Genomic DNA, 18123 nt, shown 5'->3' on the forward strand with positions numbered 1-18123 from the left:
AATCCTGTGTTGCTAAGAGATAAATACAAGCAGTAGGCACTATTTACCCCACAATAATTTGAGGACTCAACTTTTTTGTGGCGTACCTTTGGATCCAAGTTGAGTCTTTGATAAAAACAAACATTTACAGTATTAGCTTTTCTTCTAATTTCTGTGTCATTGCATGAGGCAGCAATCCTTATGTGTGTCTTGGTTAACCAGAGCTGTGCTGTAAGGATAAAGTGCACAGAAAGACATACATGCAGAATCACTGAGGCACATCCTCTACTGTTTATAAAGGAAGGAAGTCAGCAAGGACTTAAAATTAAGGCAGAGCACATTTTTAAAACAAAATAAACCGTTTCAGCTGAGTTTATTGGTTTTGTGTTCAGGTTAGCATACAAAGCAGAATTGTGTCAGTGCTTGGGATATTTTTAGATGAAGTTTTTTGGAAAATACTTTTGTCACTAATAGCCTGAGATCACTACTTTTAAGGTACTGTCTTTGAATAAATAGTGTCTCTGTTCAGATTTGGGCTTCTGCTCTCAGCTTTACTGGAACAGATATTACATTACAGGCATGTCTGGAGAAGAAAGCAAGACATAAAGCAGGATCAGAAATGTGCACACACACACACACACACACACACACACACACCACCACCACCAGCAACCCTAGAACAGCCAGGTGCCAGTATTTCAGATCTTATAGCTCTGGCTTTAAGCATTATTGCAGCCCACTCCAATACTGAAAAAAAAACATGCTTTGATCCATCAGGGGAAATACTTTGAGATCCAGTTCAGCTCCGGTGGCGAACCAGACGGAGGGAAAATCTCCAACTTCCTTCTGGAGAAGTCACGTGTCGTCATGAGGAATCCTGGAGAAAGGAGTTTCCACATATTCTATCAGGTGAGACCTATTTTTTGAGCCTAAGAGTGAACGGGACACATTTGGCTCATGGAGAGGGTCTGTGAGGGAATTTCAGGACACATTGGACTAGATGTGCCATTTGGCTGCAGGAGGACGGTCAATCTGTTTTCGTTGTGTATGGCCTGAGGTCTCTGGAAAAGATAGAATTGTTAAGTTTTGCCATTGTACAATTTTCTTCACACACAGATGGAGCACATAAAATGCCTAAAAATGACACTACTGCAGGATTTGTGTTATGGCATGTCTATAACTGGTGCATACACAGTTATACATTGATCTTTTCTGCTCTGCAGCTGATAGAAGGAGCCAGTGGAGAGCAGAAGAGCAGCCTGGGAATCACAAGCCTGGATTACTACACTTACCTCAATCAGTCTGGTTCCTACAAAGTGGACGACATCAATGATAAGAGTGACTTCCAGGAGACAACGGTACAGTCAGACCCCTTCTGTATAACTGGCGATAACTTACCACTCTCAATGGTGTTTTTCATGTCTGTGAATCTCATACCAGTGTTCATGTGGCTCACAGTCTTCTCTTCACATTCCTCTCTCTCCTTACCAGTCCTCTTCTGTTTTCTTTTCCAACGATCTCCTCCTGCTTTTGTTTACCAGTCAAACCGCAACAGGAGTAATTAGAGGACATGAGCTAGGTACCGCAGGATTGAGTAAACCCATGCTGCGGCCGTGATTTAGCATGATTTTTTTCCCTGTGCTTTCTCAGCATGCCATGGATGTGATTGGCATCTCAGCGGAAGACCGCGCCATGGTGCTTCAGATTGTGGCTGGAGTCCTGCACCTGGGAAATATCAGTTTCAGGGAATCGGGCAACTACGCTGCTGTGGAGAGCGAAGAGTGTAAGTAGTCTCACACCAGGGCTTGTTCACAAAAGAGTTTAACACTGCCTTGTTTTGTGCTTAATGTGGTTCACACTAAAACAGGTAGCAACAACCACAGATCACATTAAAACTTTAATGAAAACAAACCTGGGCTATTTCTAGTTTGCTGTTTGCATTTAGCTGAGGGGACGAATAAAACAGATCTTCAGGCAATTAATAACTATTGTCCCAGACCAAAAAAACAAACAAAACCCCCCCCCGCCCCCCCCCCCCCCAAAAAAAAAAACAAAATAAAACAAATAAACTGTCAGTTAACTGTGCTTGTGGATGGAAAAAGGACTGAACTGCTAATTAATGTTAAACTCTCCAACAATGTTTCACTCCCCTTCAAAACAGTGGTGTGGTTAGCATGTCGTTGTTCAACCTCATCAGACTCTGAGGGAAAGTCTCAAAGAATATAAAGCATTGAAATAAATATAAAATAAAAGTCTGCAGTCATGCTAGTGGCTATGACTGAGATTGTGAGTGTTGACTCTGAGGCTGTACCTGGGCACAGCTGCGCTGAGATAAAAGCTGAACAAAGTTAAACTTTGACCTGATGGTGGTGCAGGAGAAAAAGTCAGGAAATCACAGTCATTGCAAGATCGTCCTCTGGGTACCATCAACGCTTGCACCAAATTTTGAGCCAATCTTTCTAATAGCTTGTTGTGTAGCTAGTGAAGGCCGAAGTATTAAGTGGAAACTTTGACCCCTGAGGATGACGCTATAGAGATAGTCAGGAGGACTAACCATCTGGGAACCATGAATGTCTGTACAAAAAATCGTGACAATTTATCAAGTAGTTGCTGAGATATTTCAGTCTGAACCAAAGCAGAGGATTAACCAACGATGCCATCCATAGAGTCATTTCACTGGCGTGGCTACAATGACACAGATACAGTTGTATGGTTAAGACTGAGGCCAAAAACTATGGTGCTGATGTTCAGGTTGAGTTTGGGATGCGGTAAATCTCTTCTTCTCATTGCATTCATGTATCTCAGAATGTCTCTCGTCTCTTTAGTGTCCTGAGTTACCCTTGTCTAGTTGGTTTTGGAGGATATTTTTCTCTCACCACTTTCACTCCCTAAAGTTTTATTGTGTTAATGCAGGGCTGCAGCCAGCTGTCTGGAGTAATCCAAGACCATGCTAGATTACCAGAAAATAAAACGCTATTATTGAAAGTCTGGGCATATTTCGTCAGAGACTAAAATTACTTGGAAAAATACTTCTCCTTCTGTCCCCTTCCCTCTCGCCTTCTCCTGCCTCATTTTATTCTCCCCCTTTTTTCCCTTCCTCCTTCCTTCTTGTGCTGTATCTGTATGATGCAGTGTACAAAGCCTTGGTCTGTTCTGTGCAGACGAAACAGCGGCACTTCGTAATCTCTGCCTTTCCTGTTCCCTCCAGTCTCACTTCCTGTGTGCTTAAACTGCACAGTCGTACCACCGCTCTCCACACAAAAGTACACCAGCCAAGTTCACATAAATATCAACTCGCACTCAGCGGGGGCCAGTGCGTCATCTGTTGTTGAAAGAAATGTTGAGACTACTTGTGCTGATGATTTGGACATTATTAGACTGGTTGGGACATGAAGCAACTTGAACCTGATAGTGATGTTTCCTACATTTTGGTTTGGTAAGCATAAATGTTTTGACAAGAAAAAACATCTTGAACCCTTTTGTTCTAAACAATCCCTCTAAATTTTCTCTTAGTAGCTTCAAAATGATTCTGTTTGAGAACATTGCATATACTGTAGCATTTGCTTGTTCCAGTGCTCCATCAAATCTGCATATTGACTACAATATTCAAACCCCAGATACTATTTTATGTCTGCATCGGTATGGATTAAAAAACAACATACATCATGTTAATTTGTGAACTTTAGAGGTGCTGGTATAGGTGGCCTTGTCACATTTGGAGAGAGCCAGGCTAGCTGTTTCCCCTTGTTTCCAGTCTCTATGCTAAGCTAAGCTAACCAGCTGGTGGCTGTAGCTTCATATTTAGTGCACAAACATGAGGTTGTATCAATCCTCATCCAACTTTTGGGCAAAAAAGTTTCCCAAAAAGGTCTAACTATTCCTTTAAAAACTGGATTGATAGAATAAACTCTTAACAAGCTATGAATGTTTGACAGTCTGACCAGGAAAATCTCACATTGACTGAAGGACTGCTTAGATATTCAAATGTCCAAAATTTTATTATTCAAACATTATTTTCAATGAGCGCTAAGCCGAGTCAATATTGTACAAGGAAATTGACAGAATTATTGTATGTGTTACATCATGTTGGGGTGAGTGAATCCACATGCTTGGTAACACCTCCGTCCTGACGTCGCTTCCTCCCCATTATTCACTGGTGCTTTGACTAACAAATTTCCTGCAGGGGAACTTGTGCATTGTTCCTGAAATTCACATACACAATGCGTTAAAGCCTCCAGTATACAATCCATACCTTTCCTGCCGAATACAAAGGATGACTTTTCCTCATGATTTAAGCAGGCGTATGGTCAGTCACACCCTAAAGTCCCAAAAGGGGAGCTACTGCAGTGGTCTGATGCATTCCCAGACACAGTGAGTCTGCAGGCCTGAGAGCTATTTCCTTTTAGGGGAAGTGAGTCACTGTAATAAGGCAGGGAGGGGCTCTCAGGGGACAATATCAACGCCAGGTCAGGGGCAAATGATCTGTGGTGTGCACAACACTTTTTTTTCAAGGGTTAGCTCAGTGCTATTCTTCTATTCTGCACTCAACTGTAATTCAAAGCTCATCTGTGCTGGATTTTCTCCAGAGGATGTTTCGTTTCAGTGGTTTAGGATCGCCCCGATTTTGTGGCTTTACCCTCTTAATGATAAGAGTAAATGCAGTGCAAAATGTGTGTTGGAGCATTGGATTAGCATTGGCTGTCTGCTATGAAAAGGTTACACAAGGCAGCCTTTCAAATGTATGCAGGCCTGCAAAATGATTTACATACTGGATTTTAGAGAAATGTCTCTTTGCTATTTCAGAGCAGTACCAGTTACTAACATGCTGCTTTATTTCTCAGTTTGTCATAATAGCACAACAACAACCTAACATACCATAACAGTATGAACTAAAATGTTATATTCATTGCAAGTAATTTTCTGGATTAATAATTCAAACTATAAAATGTTGGAATATTGTGAAAAATGCCAATTATAATTTTCCTGTGTCCAAGGTGATGTCACCAAACGTCTTGTTTTGTCCAACCCACACACCAAAACTCAACGATACCATTTTACCGATAGATGAGACAAAGAAAAAAAAGCAAATCATCACATTTTAGATGCTGAAAATTGGCAATGTCTGATCCTTTTGATAAAAAACAAATCTTTTAAGATTATTTGAATATCAAAATAGTCTTTTTAGGGAATTTCTGGTGGTTGACTAATCGATTAGCCAAGTAATTGTTTGGCTGTAATGTCTGTGTCGCAACGATATAGCCGTAGACATGCTTAAAAAGCCAATTTATCATATGTGGGTGATAATTCATGCAGAATCATGACTGTCCTGTAACATGTAGTTCATTCCAGCTGAGTGTTCACACTCTTTAAGGTTTTTCTGAGTTAGGAAAATGAACATTTAAAGTAACAAGTAACATTGCCTTTATTTACTTCCTGCCCTCTCTTCTTCTCTCTTTTCTCTTTTAATAGTTTTGGCCTTTCCTGCATTTCTGCTTGGAATTGACCAGAACCGTCTGAAGGAGAAACTGACAAGCAGGAAGATGGACAGCAAGTGGGGAAATGCAGTGGAGTCTATTGACGTGACACTAAACGTGGAGCAGGCATGTTACACTCGAGACGCCCTCTCCAAAGCCCTGCATTCACGTGTGTTTGACTACCTGGTCGAGGTATGATTGCACTGCTCTAAAGTTAATAAATGCACACAATTTTCATTGGTAATAAAGCTGTGGAAATATAAACCTATATTTCAGTAACAAAATTCTTTGATTTCAGTCCATCAACAAAGCCATGGTGAAGGCTCATCAGGAGTTAAATATGGGCGTGTTGGACATTTATGGATTTGAAATTTTCCAAGTAAGTCTTTTTGCCTGTTTCCAAAGCTGACACATGCCCACTGGAATTTTACTCTGCAGCAACACAGAAATTAGATTAACAGGTTTTAACTTTGAGCATTTAAACAGATTAAACACAGAGGATGAGACTAATTTATAAAGCACGTGGATTAAGTCCCATCTCCTGATTGAGGCAGCAGACTTCAACATGCTTTTCTAATCTGATTACTTGTTTGTTTAGTTTGCTTAATGAGAAGTCCTGGACCTGTCCACAGGATTGGACAAACCAAATGGAAGTGCTTTTGTATTATGTTGGTTTACAAGGAGCTCTAGATCCTAATAACAAGATTGTTAGTGTGTACCATGACACTACATAACATTATCCTCTGTAAAAAATATCTAATCTGCTCCGCTAGTTTTTTCTATCAGTTTGAATGTTTTTCTTTGTAAACACAATGTAAGTAAAGGTCAGCTGCATTTTCTATTAGACAGGAAGATGCAGAGCACTGCTGCCTAAGGCTCAGGCTCAAGGTCCATTGTATGTACACAATATAACCCTTCTTTTATAGCTCCCACTCCAAACAATGTCCACTGAGCCCAAAGATCTGTAGAGATCTGTACTCTACTGAATATAAACTCACTTACGCTGTATGGATTGTATTAACCATGTTGTCTCTTCATTAGAAAAATGGATTTGAACAGTTCTGCATCAACTTTGTGAATGAGAAGCTCCAGCAGATATTCATTGAGCTGACTCTAAAGGCAGAACAGGTAATGCCCGTACACACTCTTCTTCTTTTTGGACCTTATTTTCAATTTCCAGCATCTTCAGATGTTTCCTGCTCTGACTCTGAGCTCTCGTTGTAGGAGGAGTACGTGCAAGAGGGCATCAAGTGGACTCCTATTGAGTACTTCAACAACAAGATTGTCTGCGATCTCATCGAGAGCAAAGTAAATAAATAATAATGTATTATAAACAAACTAGAGTTCACAACTCCAACTAAGGATGCACAATTCTTAATTATATTTTCTTTTGATAGAAGTCTGAATGTGGATCTGAATATTCATTCAATCATCATCACATAATGGACAATGATGGGTAGAGATAAAACAATTACGTCATTAACAGAGGCATTTTTATGTCATTTTATAGTCCAAAGGATTAATTGGTTAATCAAGAAAGCAATCGTCAGATTAATCAATAATGGAAATAATCATTATTCCCTGCATCAACCCACTGTAACTGGAATATGAACAGTTAACAGTTTTTTTTCTAATAAACATTTGTTAGTTTTATTGTCCTCATATTGTTAACTGAGTTGCACAAGTTCCCGCCAAGTTTCTGCTCTGTTGTCATGACTTGCAGCTTTATATCCTCAAATGTGCCGACACGCCTCTTAATTTGATTTATCTGTCCCACTGAGAGGTCTAATCCATGAAATCCACAACAAGGGCTTTAAACAAGCCTCCATCTGAGAGGAGCAGGGGATCTGTATCAGTGCCTGACAGTCCAGCTCTTTACACCAGACACACTTTAGTTAATCCAGTGACAGAGACTTGTGTTCTTTGAGTTGAGACACTGTTACCACTGTGCAAACTGCAGGCCACTGATCAACTTTGGACATAATGGAGCCAAAGAGCAGAGTGTGAGAGTGATGTTTGAGAGAGTTATCCTTTAGATGCTCATTTAATGTCAAAAATAAAGATTCTTCATGTGTTTGTATGAAATATTTTACACTGACTTATAGTTTGGTAAAAGATAAATTGGCCCAGTTGCTGAACTGAACCTTACTATGATTTTCCATTATGTTAGACGGTTTTTCATAATACCCACTATTAGTCATCAACCTGTAATATTCTTCACATATTAGAGCTGCAGCTAACAACAATTGTCAACACTGATTAATCAGCATGTTAAATTGTGGATTAATCATTTAGTCTATTCAATCCCAATCCCAATTTCCCAGAGCCTGAGAGGTGACACTTAAACTGTCTTGTTTTATCCGACCAACTATTCAAATAGCAAAGTTAGTTATTAGTTTTACATTGAAGAGTTTTACATAGAAGAGTAAGAAAACCAAAACCAACAGATTCTGGTTCATTTTAGAAGTTGGAACTACTTCATTTTTAGCATTTTTTTTTTTTTTTTTTGCTTAAAGGATTTAAATGATAGTTGATCAGCAAGCTCTATCAGCTCTTTCACATATTAAACCTTTGGCTTTATATTTTATTACCTGACTTTCTTCCTCAGTAATTACAAATCAAACAGCAAGAGGTCAAAAATGAACTTCAGGATATACTATATGTGAGCTAGTAACTGTCGGAGCCCAGTGTCGCGATACGAATGTGACATGTTTTCCTTGTGTTTCCTCAGAATCCCCCTGGCATCATGAGCATCCTGGATGATGTGTGTGCCACTATGCACGCAGTGGGCGAAGGTGCCGACCAGACAATGCTGCAGAAGCTCCGAGTCCAGATCAACACCCACGAACACTTCAACAGCTGGAACCAGGGCTTCATCATCCACCACTATGCTGGCAAGGTCAGCTTGAGTGCACTTAGCTCTGCCTATGTTTGCAGGGGAGATCTTTATGAACACACACAGAGAAACAGCTTTTACAACATTCAATATGAGGTTTCCAGCAACTCTATGCACTTGTCTTTGCTGTGGTATCAACTGTAAATTAATATTTTATGCATACAGTCTACAGTAGGGAGCTGATGGTAACTTCTGGAAATAGAAGCTTATTAAAATGTCATTCTTTATGGTGTTGGTGTGGGAGCTGTTTCTGTCGCTCCCCGCTTGTATGATCTGTCATAAATACCAGTTATGCAGCTGGTTCTTTAATTCTGGAGTTTGTGTCGTCATCTTTGTCCTTTTAAGTTTTCCATTTTTAAACTTACGCCCCTCTCTCCTGCAACTCCCTTCTCTCTCCTTTGACTATTTATGGTTGCAGTCCCATCTCTGTATGTAATGATTTCTAACGTCATACATTTTGATCAGCTTTATTTCAGTTATACATTATGGTTCATTAGAGATCTTTGTTTCACGTTCATTTTCATTTTGGTGGTCTAGGCCAAGGTTGTCCCATGTCATTCACCAGATGTGTGGTGGCCGCAGCCTGGTACACATGCCGCAGGCTTAATGAGCCGTACCATAAAGACTTAAGGGGCTCCCATGACCGGGCTCAAAACATTCCCCCAGTCTCAGCTGACAGTATAGCAGAAATAACATGGTTTAATTTATACACTTTTAAACCACTGCTGGTTTTATAAGGACGCTAATCCAAGGAGGTGTAAAACTTGGAGCTGCAACCCCTCATTTTCTTTTCCCATAAAATTCAAGCCGCTGATTTAGGTCAGAATATCAGTTACCATTTTTAATTTCACACAGGTGTCGTCTTTCATTTGCTGGAGGTTTCATTTATGACTCTTTCAAATTCTTCCTCTGTGTGTCTCCTCCAGGTGTCCTACGACGCGGACGGTTTCTGCGAGAGGAACCGAGACGTCCTTTTTACTGACCTCATTGAGTTGATGCAGAGCAGTGAAATGTAAGTAACTCCTATTTGCTCGTTGCACCAACAGGTGGTGACTTGAAGGGAGTCTTCTATAGTGACGCGTATGGCTATAATTGAATACATCTGAATGAGAGCTTCAGACGTTCCAATGCATCTGGAAGCTGGCGGGAACGTAGCAGAAGTGTGCGGGGCGGGGTTACGTCTCGCCCTTTGCCCTCAATCACGTCTTGCTGCTGTCCCCTAAATGCAGCTTTTGGGGTCTGCTCAGGCTGGCCTTAAAAGTGCAGTCTCCCTGCGGGGATACATTGTGGAGTCTGGTCCCACTGTGTTTTGGTTTCTTGGCCTTTCTTTGTGTCAAAGTGGCCATCTGTGCAAACAGCCTGCATTGTCTGTGTAACCCCCCCAGGCCTCAGCCACTGCTCGCCCCCTTTTGTGGGCACGTTTTGTGAGGCGTGAAAGGAGCTTATGCCAAAGTCCCCTTCAGACACGTGCTGGAAAATACATACGTGAACTTCACCTTACATACGCACAAACATATATACGCACATAGATAAAAGACTTTGGCACACTCACACATAAAGGATGCATGAGAAGGAAGGAAGCAGCCTCATTCCTTTGAGCAGCAGGTCTGAAGAGAGAAGAAAGGAGTGACCAGTATTGTCAGCTGGACAATATTAGCAGACTTCTGGTCTGTTTGTACACACAACCTGCTGATCCTTTCTTCTGTGTCCATAGCCCCGAGTCTGAAGTTTAAAATCAAACAAATACTGATGTGGGAGAAAGCCAGAAATTAGAAAAAAATACCAACATGAAAAAGCACTTTGAAATAATAAAATAATAAACACCAAAGGCGGCGACAGAAGCAAGTTGAAATAAGTTGAATGCTGAGCAGCTGTACGTGTCAGCTTTAGACCAAGCCTGATAATCTCCACGTTGTTATGATATTTTTCAAAGAATTTCAAAAACAGCTGACACAGTTCAAAAGGAGCCTGAATGTGAGAGCATGTGAGATTTGGTTTTGATGAGATACTATTTACTATGAGATAGTATTTGTATGGGGTGTGTTATTGAAATAAAAGATTAAACCTTCACCTTCACTGTATGTATATAGCTGTAAACTAAAAGGTGCTCAAAAGTACAAATTTCCTCTGAAAATATGCTTGAAATAAGTTGAGTGTCTTCAGTTGAGAGAAGCACGAAGATGGAAACTTCTCAAATATCTGCGACATTCTGACCAGCAGCAACACATCATAGTGTAGTGATGACGTCGCTATAAAATACCTCACCTACAAATTAAAAAAAAATATATATATTAATATATTCAGGCCTTTGAGGAGAAAGTGGAGAGTTTTATGTCAAGGATATTGTATTTTAGTGCTGATGTATTGTTTCTCTCTCAGTATTTTGGAGGTATGAATAAAAGGCTTGTGTAAAGTGTCATCTACCTCCTGAATCCTGTATCTTCATCTCCGAGTCTCAGAAAACACTGTTACCAAATGCTTTTAAAGAGCAAAAGGCCAAAGTGCAATCAAAAGTAATTCATTGCTTAATTCAACCGAGTGTGCTGTCATATAATAGCAGCATATATTCCTCTATACAGCGGTGGCACTGGGGAGAGTTGCTGCAAATAGAGGTGCTTGTACAAATAATAAAGGCTCAAGCTTCCATCCTGCCTACATTACATTACCACCAACACACACACACACACACACACACACACACACACACACACACACACACACACACACACACACACACACACACCTCTTGTTTTCCCATCGGCTCCCAGCTCAGACCTTCCCAAGCGGTTCAGGAATTTAAACCAATGACCTTAGTCAAATGTCCTTGGGTCTTTAACCATTAACTGGATTTTCTGTTTTGGGCAGCCAGGAAAGCTTGACACATTTTATTTTAGGCCTACCACACTTTGTTTTTGTTGCTACGGGGATGATACCAGCCTTTCTGCATCAGTACTTATTCAGTCTCCTTCTTTTGTCTTCTGGCAGCGCCTTCATCAGAGCACTGTTTCAAGAAAACCTCAATGCTGAAAAGAAGGGTCGACCCACAACTGCAGGCAGCAAAATAAAGGTGTGTGTTCAGTTAAGTTTATTTGTGCGTGTACCTGTCCCTCTTCCTTATCAGGGTCGCTGTGGGAACAGCCTTTGAAAAGAAAATGTGTGTGTTTGCTATTCACTGGAGTGTCCTTCAGCATTCCCTGTCAGAAAAGAGCCAGTAATTCAGTCATGACTTTGGCATTGTTATCATCATCAGGCTCATCATTATCTTCTTCCCCTTTCTTGATATTTCCTCTAATTGCACTTTGTAGAGACAAGCCAATGATTTGGTGAGCACACTGATGAAATGTACTCCACACTACATCCGCTGCATCAAACCTAATGAGACCAAGAAGCCCAGAGACTGGGAAGAGAGCCGGTAAGTGATTGATTCACTGATTCATTCCTCACAGTCACACATGCAGACCTTTAAACCACGCAGGGCCTGTACATATTAAACATCTCTGCATTCCACGTAAGAATGCTCTGAAAAACCAAATTAGTAAGAGGAGAGTGATCACATGACTGATCACATGACTGATCACATGCGTGCTCTGAGCAGGAACTCCCAGCCAGAGACAAGGATTTACCATCCATCTGCCATATTGTTCAGTCTTTCAAAATAAATCCTTACAGTTTACTCAGTGATGTTTTTCTGCAAAAACATATGATTTTTGATGCTATTTTTAGTTATTTTTAAGTTATTATTATCTGCGTAAATTCCTTAAAAACTCTAGTTGCAATTAACACATTAAATAAATAACAATCAAATATATTTATGATATATAAATAAGGATGAAATGACAGAAAATTGACTGAAATTAAAAAATTCTGCCACAGGTGGAGGAGCAAGATCAGAGAAAACTGTGTAGACAACAAATATGCTTGGAAAGTGATTGCAAACAACATAAATATAAGCTTAATTCTCGTTATTAGCACCCTTGATAAATGAAAAGAGAAAGACAATGTGACATCATATCACATGTTCAAATCAAAATGCAAATAGTATATTAAAATGAGCCTGTAATATTCCTTCAGCTAATGTATTATTCATTATGACCAATGATATTTTGTGCAATCACTCTTTCACTTAAATCCAAATTTTCACAGTTTGATAAACACAGTCCCGGGTCTCTAGCTGTTCTCACACAGAACGTAAACACTGGATCATTGTTCTGATTTGTTTTGCCTTCACCCTTTTTGTTTTTTTGCTGTTTTTTTATTTTTTTTAATGTTTTCGGTCCGTCTGAAGACTTAGTCATGTGAGACGTGTTAGAAACATTCCCCCCTCTTAATCCCTTTGTCTCAGTTTCCCGCTCTTTCTTCCCGGCTCACAGGCTCTCGGCACTACATGTTCAGATGTAGACTGCTGCTGTATTGTTCAGAGCCTATGACCTTCCTGTTGTGAGTCCGGCACAGGGTGGCACATTAATTAGCACCGGAACCACTGTTTTCACAGGAAGTCTGAGTGTACTAAGTAGTACTTAAGGTCTTTGTTTGAGGAAAAAGTCCGCAAAATGCAGCTGTTTTGCATACAATGACCTGTGATAACCCCTTCCGCTGGCGGAGTGGGGTTGTGGGGTTGCTTCTTGTGCTGTAGACCTGGTAAAAGATGTTTGAGTCAAAGTTGGTAGCTGATATCTCTAATACCGATGGTAAAATGCAAGGTAGTTGTCATGAATACAAAAATATCACATTGTCAAATGTAGAAAACAAAAGCTTTTTATAATGAAGTAGGATATGAAAAAAGGAAGGAAGTAGAAAAACCAGCATGAGTAAACTTCCATCAATACAATACCACATTCAGAGGGGTCAGTGGTCAGCCTGTCCAGAATGAGTATATATTGTGTTTTACTCCCATTCAAAGCTGAAACGATTAGTCGATCAACATAAAGTTAATTGCTAATCATTTTGATAATTGTTTAATTGTTCAAGTTATTGCCAGAACCGAGAGAGGCTTTTTACTTTTATCCTGATGTTGATCCTGAGTCCTTCTTCTCTTATCCTCAGAGTGAAGCATCAGGTGGAGTATCTGGGTCTGAAGGAAAACATCAGGGTGAGGCGTGCTGGCTACGCCTACCGCAGAATCTTCAGGAAGTTCCTCAACAGGTAACAGTTTGACTGTGATTTGGTTCAAAAGTAGGTGTGCGTCTGCTTGATATTCACGCCAATATTTCTTTTTTCAGTATTCCACCTCGGTATTTCCACCACCATTTACAGTCAGTCAGTCATGGTTTTTTGTGGCGTCGCTTGCCTCATGTTACCTTTCATAACATGTTTCCAATAAGTTCCACACACTGAGGTGTACAGATTTTTACCCCGAGTTTAGGTACTGGAATCGGACACAGGAGAGAAAATGTTGGATTAGTAGAACACCAACATTAAAGTTCGTTCAGCTTGGAACCTGTGTCACATTATGTAAATAATCCCCCCTCCAAACCTGCGCAACCACCCCTCCTTATGTGAAATTCTTTGTCTCTGCTAAACTCTATATTCCTCAGGTACGCCATTCTTACCAAAGAGTCCTGGCCAACGTGGCGAGGAGACGAGAAACAAGGCGTCCTTCATCTCTTACGGTCTGTCAACATGGACCAGGATCAGTTCCAGCTTGGTCGCACCAAGATCTTCATTAAAGCCCCTGAGTCGGTACGTTTGTCATCTTCCTCTCACTCAGACTGTCACGTCTTCTGTTCTTTTGCTTAGTTTCTGCTCTTTGTAATACCACGTCTTTATAAGAAAGCTTTCCAGGAAAATGTACTACAGAGCAAAAACTTGCATGCCAACTTTTTGTTCCTGTATAGATGTAAAATTCAAATCACATGTCAAAACGTCTGCTGGCATGCAGAGCTCTGTGTGTATGCAGAGAAAAAAACTGAACTCACCATTTTTAAACTACACACCATAAAAGGGCACTAATGTCCCAAATCGTACTCGATTCCTTGTTGGAGGGGAGGAGATTGAACCCGACCCTTGTACCACGTCAGCACTGAGTCAACACCACTTTGGAGCTAAAACACAAGCACAGGCTGTGGTTGCAGAGTTTGGGGGGGACATCATAAAGGCTTGTCTTTTTCCACCATAACTACTTTTTTCATGATTCCTATGAAAGCAGCACTTGTGTGATGCCTGCGCTCTCACTTATTAACATTTGTACACATCATGCACGAATGAGCATGCACGTGCACACACATAGATGTATGTTTAGACGCTTATACACAGACATCTTAGTCTTAATTCAGGCCTTACAGCTGATCCTGAATGCCTTTACTTATTCATTGCAGCCATGCACTGCCAAGAGCTTCTCCCATCCCCCCACACTGCCAGACTGAGAGTCCAAGTCATTGAGGTGTGCTTATGAAACGCAAATATCACTCAGGGCGAACCGCTGAAATGAGCTGCCAGGCTTCTCAAAACAAGTCTCTCTGTCTGATAAGACACTGACACCAGCTAATTAGTTGTATGACTGAAGCTTTTTCTTTGCTGGATGGAATAAGTTTAAGTTTGTTTGACGCCAAGCCAGATGTTGGAGAAGAGTTTCTCCCCCAAAGTGGTGATGGATGAGCTGATGGTTCACTGTCCGTCACAGGTCTCACAAGTTCTGCGTTGAGGCAGAGTTCAGGCTAAAGAGAGTTGTCATTCATATGTGAATATATGTTTGCCAGGGTTATGATATCGATTTTAAATTTATCTTGAAATTATTTTCAACAAGACGTCATTCATTGTACAGACTGAACACTTTACTTTAAATCCCTCTATTTAACATTTATAAGCAGCATACACATAATTGAAGAATGGTTTATAATACTCCATAATATGGTTGTAAACAGCTGTAAGAACATTTAAATGTTTATTATTGAACAGCATACATTAATAAACATAATATCCAGTATTTATATCTTCTTAAAACTACATTATAATGTGTTTTAAACCGTTTATTAAATGTTTATATGGTTCTTATAAATGCTGACTAGCTCATTAATCAATGAATCACACAAATAAATAAATAAATTTGTATGTTTTCTTTAGATTGAAACTAATCTTTAGTTGCAGTCCCAGTAATAGTCATTTCTGCTTTGGAGTTAAGTGCCAGTTAGGTGTTTGTGTGATATTAGGAAATCTGAATATATATTTTTTTTTACCTCCCACTCACTTTATTTTTTCCTCTGTGAGCTAAATTCACATCCATGTAATATCAACTAAAACCCCACCTGCTGTTTGGTTTTGGATTTGTCATCTTCCGGTGAAAAACCCTGAAAACTCTGATTGCGTAGTGTCGTTCGGTGACTCAGAACATTTTTCTCCTCACAGCTTTTGTAGTTGGAAGTTTGATCTGTCACGATGTGTTTGGACCTTGCTTGTGGTTCGTTCCTGTCCTGTCACACTGCGGCCTGTGGCTGGCCGTGTCGATGCCAGGCCTGTTAGTGAGGCAGTAGGCAGGATGTTTAGTCTGGGAGGGAGAGGACAGAGAGTGTGATTGCATGTCTAGAGGCCCATCGGGAAGAAGACTGGTGGTCTTTTGGCACAGAGTCAGCTCCTTCTGCAGAAAGTGGTGAAATTACTTTACAGCCCAAGAAGAAAAATAATTATTTTTTGAAATAAATTTACAGAACAACATGGTACAATGACAATGTGTGATAAATATTGTACAGTACAAAAACAATGAACAGATCTGAAATCAGAATTATTTAAAACATTTGAAAGTATTGCACTTTTCACACACACACCAGTTGGTACATTGTTGCTCTACAGCTCAGCAGATACCAGCGTGACTACTGTGATTCCAGTACTGAACAATTTGATACAACCAAACCGCTGGTCCTGGTGTCAGATAATGACTCTGACTGAACAGTAGTTTGGAGTAAAACCTTCATTCTTACACTGAAAAAAAAAAAAAAAAAAAAATCAAAACATCATCATTGACAGCAGAGTTTTCTGTATTCAAACGTACACCTGTATGTTCAGTAGGTGAATCTTCCGGTGCGGTTATTCCTTCCGTTCAGTCTGTTTAGGTGTGTCTCTGTTTGGGTTTGTGCACTGAAGTACAGTATGTCTGTCCTTTACTGTGTGTTGTGCTGAGTCTCTGCGGTTGTCTTCACAGCTCTTTCTGCTGGAAGAGACAAGGGAGCGCAAGTTTGACGGCTACGCCAGGACCATCCAGAAAGCCTGGAGGAAATATGTCGCCTGCAAGAAATACGTCCAGATGAGGGAAGAAGGTGAGTGAAGTAACATCTTACAGCTTTATTTGTCTCTCCGCCTGTCTCCCTCTTCCTCACTCTCTTCTCTGTCTGGATTCATCTAGCCTCTGACCTGCTGTTGAACCGGAAGGAGAGGCGGCGACACAGCCTCAACAGAAACTTTGTAGGTGACTACCTGGGTATGGACGACAGGCCTGAGCTTCGAAACTTTCTGGCAAAGAGAGAAAAGATTGACTTTGCGGACAAAGTCACAAAATATGACCGCCGGTTCAAGGTTGGTTTTCTTCAGGCTTGTCTGCAGCCTGTTTCTTTGGCTCAAGAGCTAACAAAACATTTATGGATCTGTTGTGTGTTTTTTTTTTCTCCCATGTTTAGGGAATTAAGAGAGACTTGATCCTGACCCCAAAATCAGTGTACCTGATTGGAAGAGAAAAGGTGAAACAGGGACCGGAGAAAGGGCAGGTGACAGAGGTGCTGAAGAGGCGGGTTGATGTGGAGAAGATCTTGGCGGTGTCACTGAGGTATGAACCACTCGCTGCCTCAGGGTATTCCCAGCAGCCACATGTTCCTTATACTGTCCAATCATTTATAACCACTATAGGCAAACAAAATCCATCCATATAAAAAAAATTGGTGCTCACTCTATCTACATAAGTCAACTTTAAGCACTGCTTCCTGCTCCTACACCACCTCCTGCTTTCCAGTAAATATAACCCCTGCGACATGACAATCTATTGTTGCTTAATTGTTCCACTGATATTTTTCCGTACCACTTTGTCTTAAATGTGATTTTAAATTAGATAAAAGAGTTAAAAATATAGAATATCATCTTCTCAAATTCCCCCCCTGCTCTGCTGAATACAGTGAAACCTGACCATGCCTTTATCTCAAAGCTGACGTCCTGCATCTCACAGCTCTTCCTGGGAGACAGAGCTCCCCAGAGGCATTATGGGTCCTGATGACCGAACAGAAAAATGAACACAGCCATGCTGCCATCATATATATGCCTTTACTCCTCATGTCTCTCAAGATTGAATTTGTCCTTCTATGTGCTGTTGTGAACATGTTGAGCAAAACAGCAGGCAGTGAGGTACCAGTAGGTAATGATTTGTTTCCAAAACATGACAACAGCTACTCAACATGCAGCTGAGGCAGAGGGCAGAGACCCAACATATAATCTGTAGACACTGCACTGCAGAAAGTCATGAATCTACTTAAAAGCCACAGTCTGGATTTCCAATCACACAAGCTCCCATGTTGCTGTAAATGTCACACAAGGGACATTGGAAACATGTGGAGTGTATTAAAACTACCTCTTGTATATACTGCGTGTCCGTCCCTTTGTATGCGCAGGTCCGACTTGGAACAGTTTGGTCAACATCTCAGAAATGTTGCTGAAATAAGATGCAGTCAAAAAACACTCTCATGAAAGAATGCAGAGTGGTTTACTACAAAGAAAGGAAAAAAATAAAAGGAACTGAAAGACTTGTGGGGCCTTTGTTGTTGATGGGAACACTGTGTAACTTGTTTCAGAGGTAGAAATCAC

General features: G+C 40.6%; 1 protein-coding gene across 2 annotated transcripts in view; it reads left to right on the top strand.

Annotated features, from left to right (window-relative positions):
• Positions 1-18123, top strand: part of myo1e (myosin IE) — a 48639-nt gene that overhangs the window by 24681 nt on the left and 5835 nt on the right. For both annotated transcript variants that reach the window (XM_022744468.1, XM_022744474.1), the window contains exons 7-22: positions 757-888; positions 1203-1337; positions 1630-1762; positions 5449-5645; positions 5752-5832; positions 6495-6581; positions 6678-6761; positions 8185-8352; positions 9276-9361; positions 11335-11416; positions 11655-11761; positions 13393-13491; positions 13884-14028; positions 16481-16595; positions 16682-16851; positions 16953-17098. In XM_022744468.1, coding sequence (XP_022600189.1) covers positions 757-888; positions 1203-1337; positions 1630-1762; positions 5449-5645; positions 5752-5832; positions 6495-6581; positions 6678-6761; positions 8185-8352; positions 9276-9361; positions 11335-11416; positions 11655-11761; positions 13393-13491; positions 13884-14028; positions 16481-16595; positions 16682-16851; positions 16953-17098 — 1967 coding nt within the window. The remainder of the gene's footprint in view (positions 1-756; positions 889-1202; positions 1338-1629; positions 1763-5448; positions 5646-5751; positions 5833-6494; positions 6582-6677; positions 6762-8184; positions 8353-9275; positions 9362-11334; positions 11417-11654; positions 11762-13392; positions 13492-13883; positions 14029-16480; positions 16596-16681; positions 16852-16952; positions 17099-18123) is intronic.

This window comes from Seriola dumerili, unplaced genomic scaffold (assembly GCF_002260705.1).
Source record: "Seriola dumerili isolate Sdu_G_001 unplaced genomic scaffold, Sdu_1.0 BDQW01000003.1, whole genome shotgun sequence".
Lineage (NCBI taxonomy): Eukaryota > Metazoa > Chordata > Actinopteri > Carangiformes > Carangidae > Seriola > Seriola dumerili.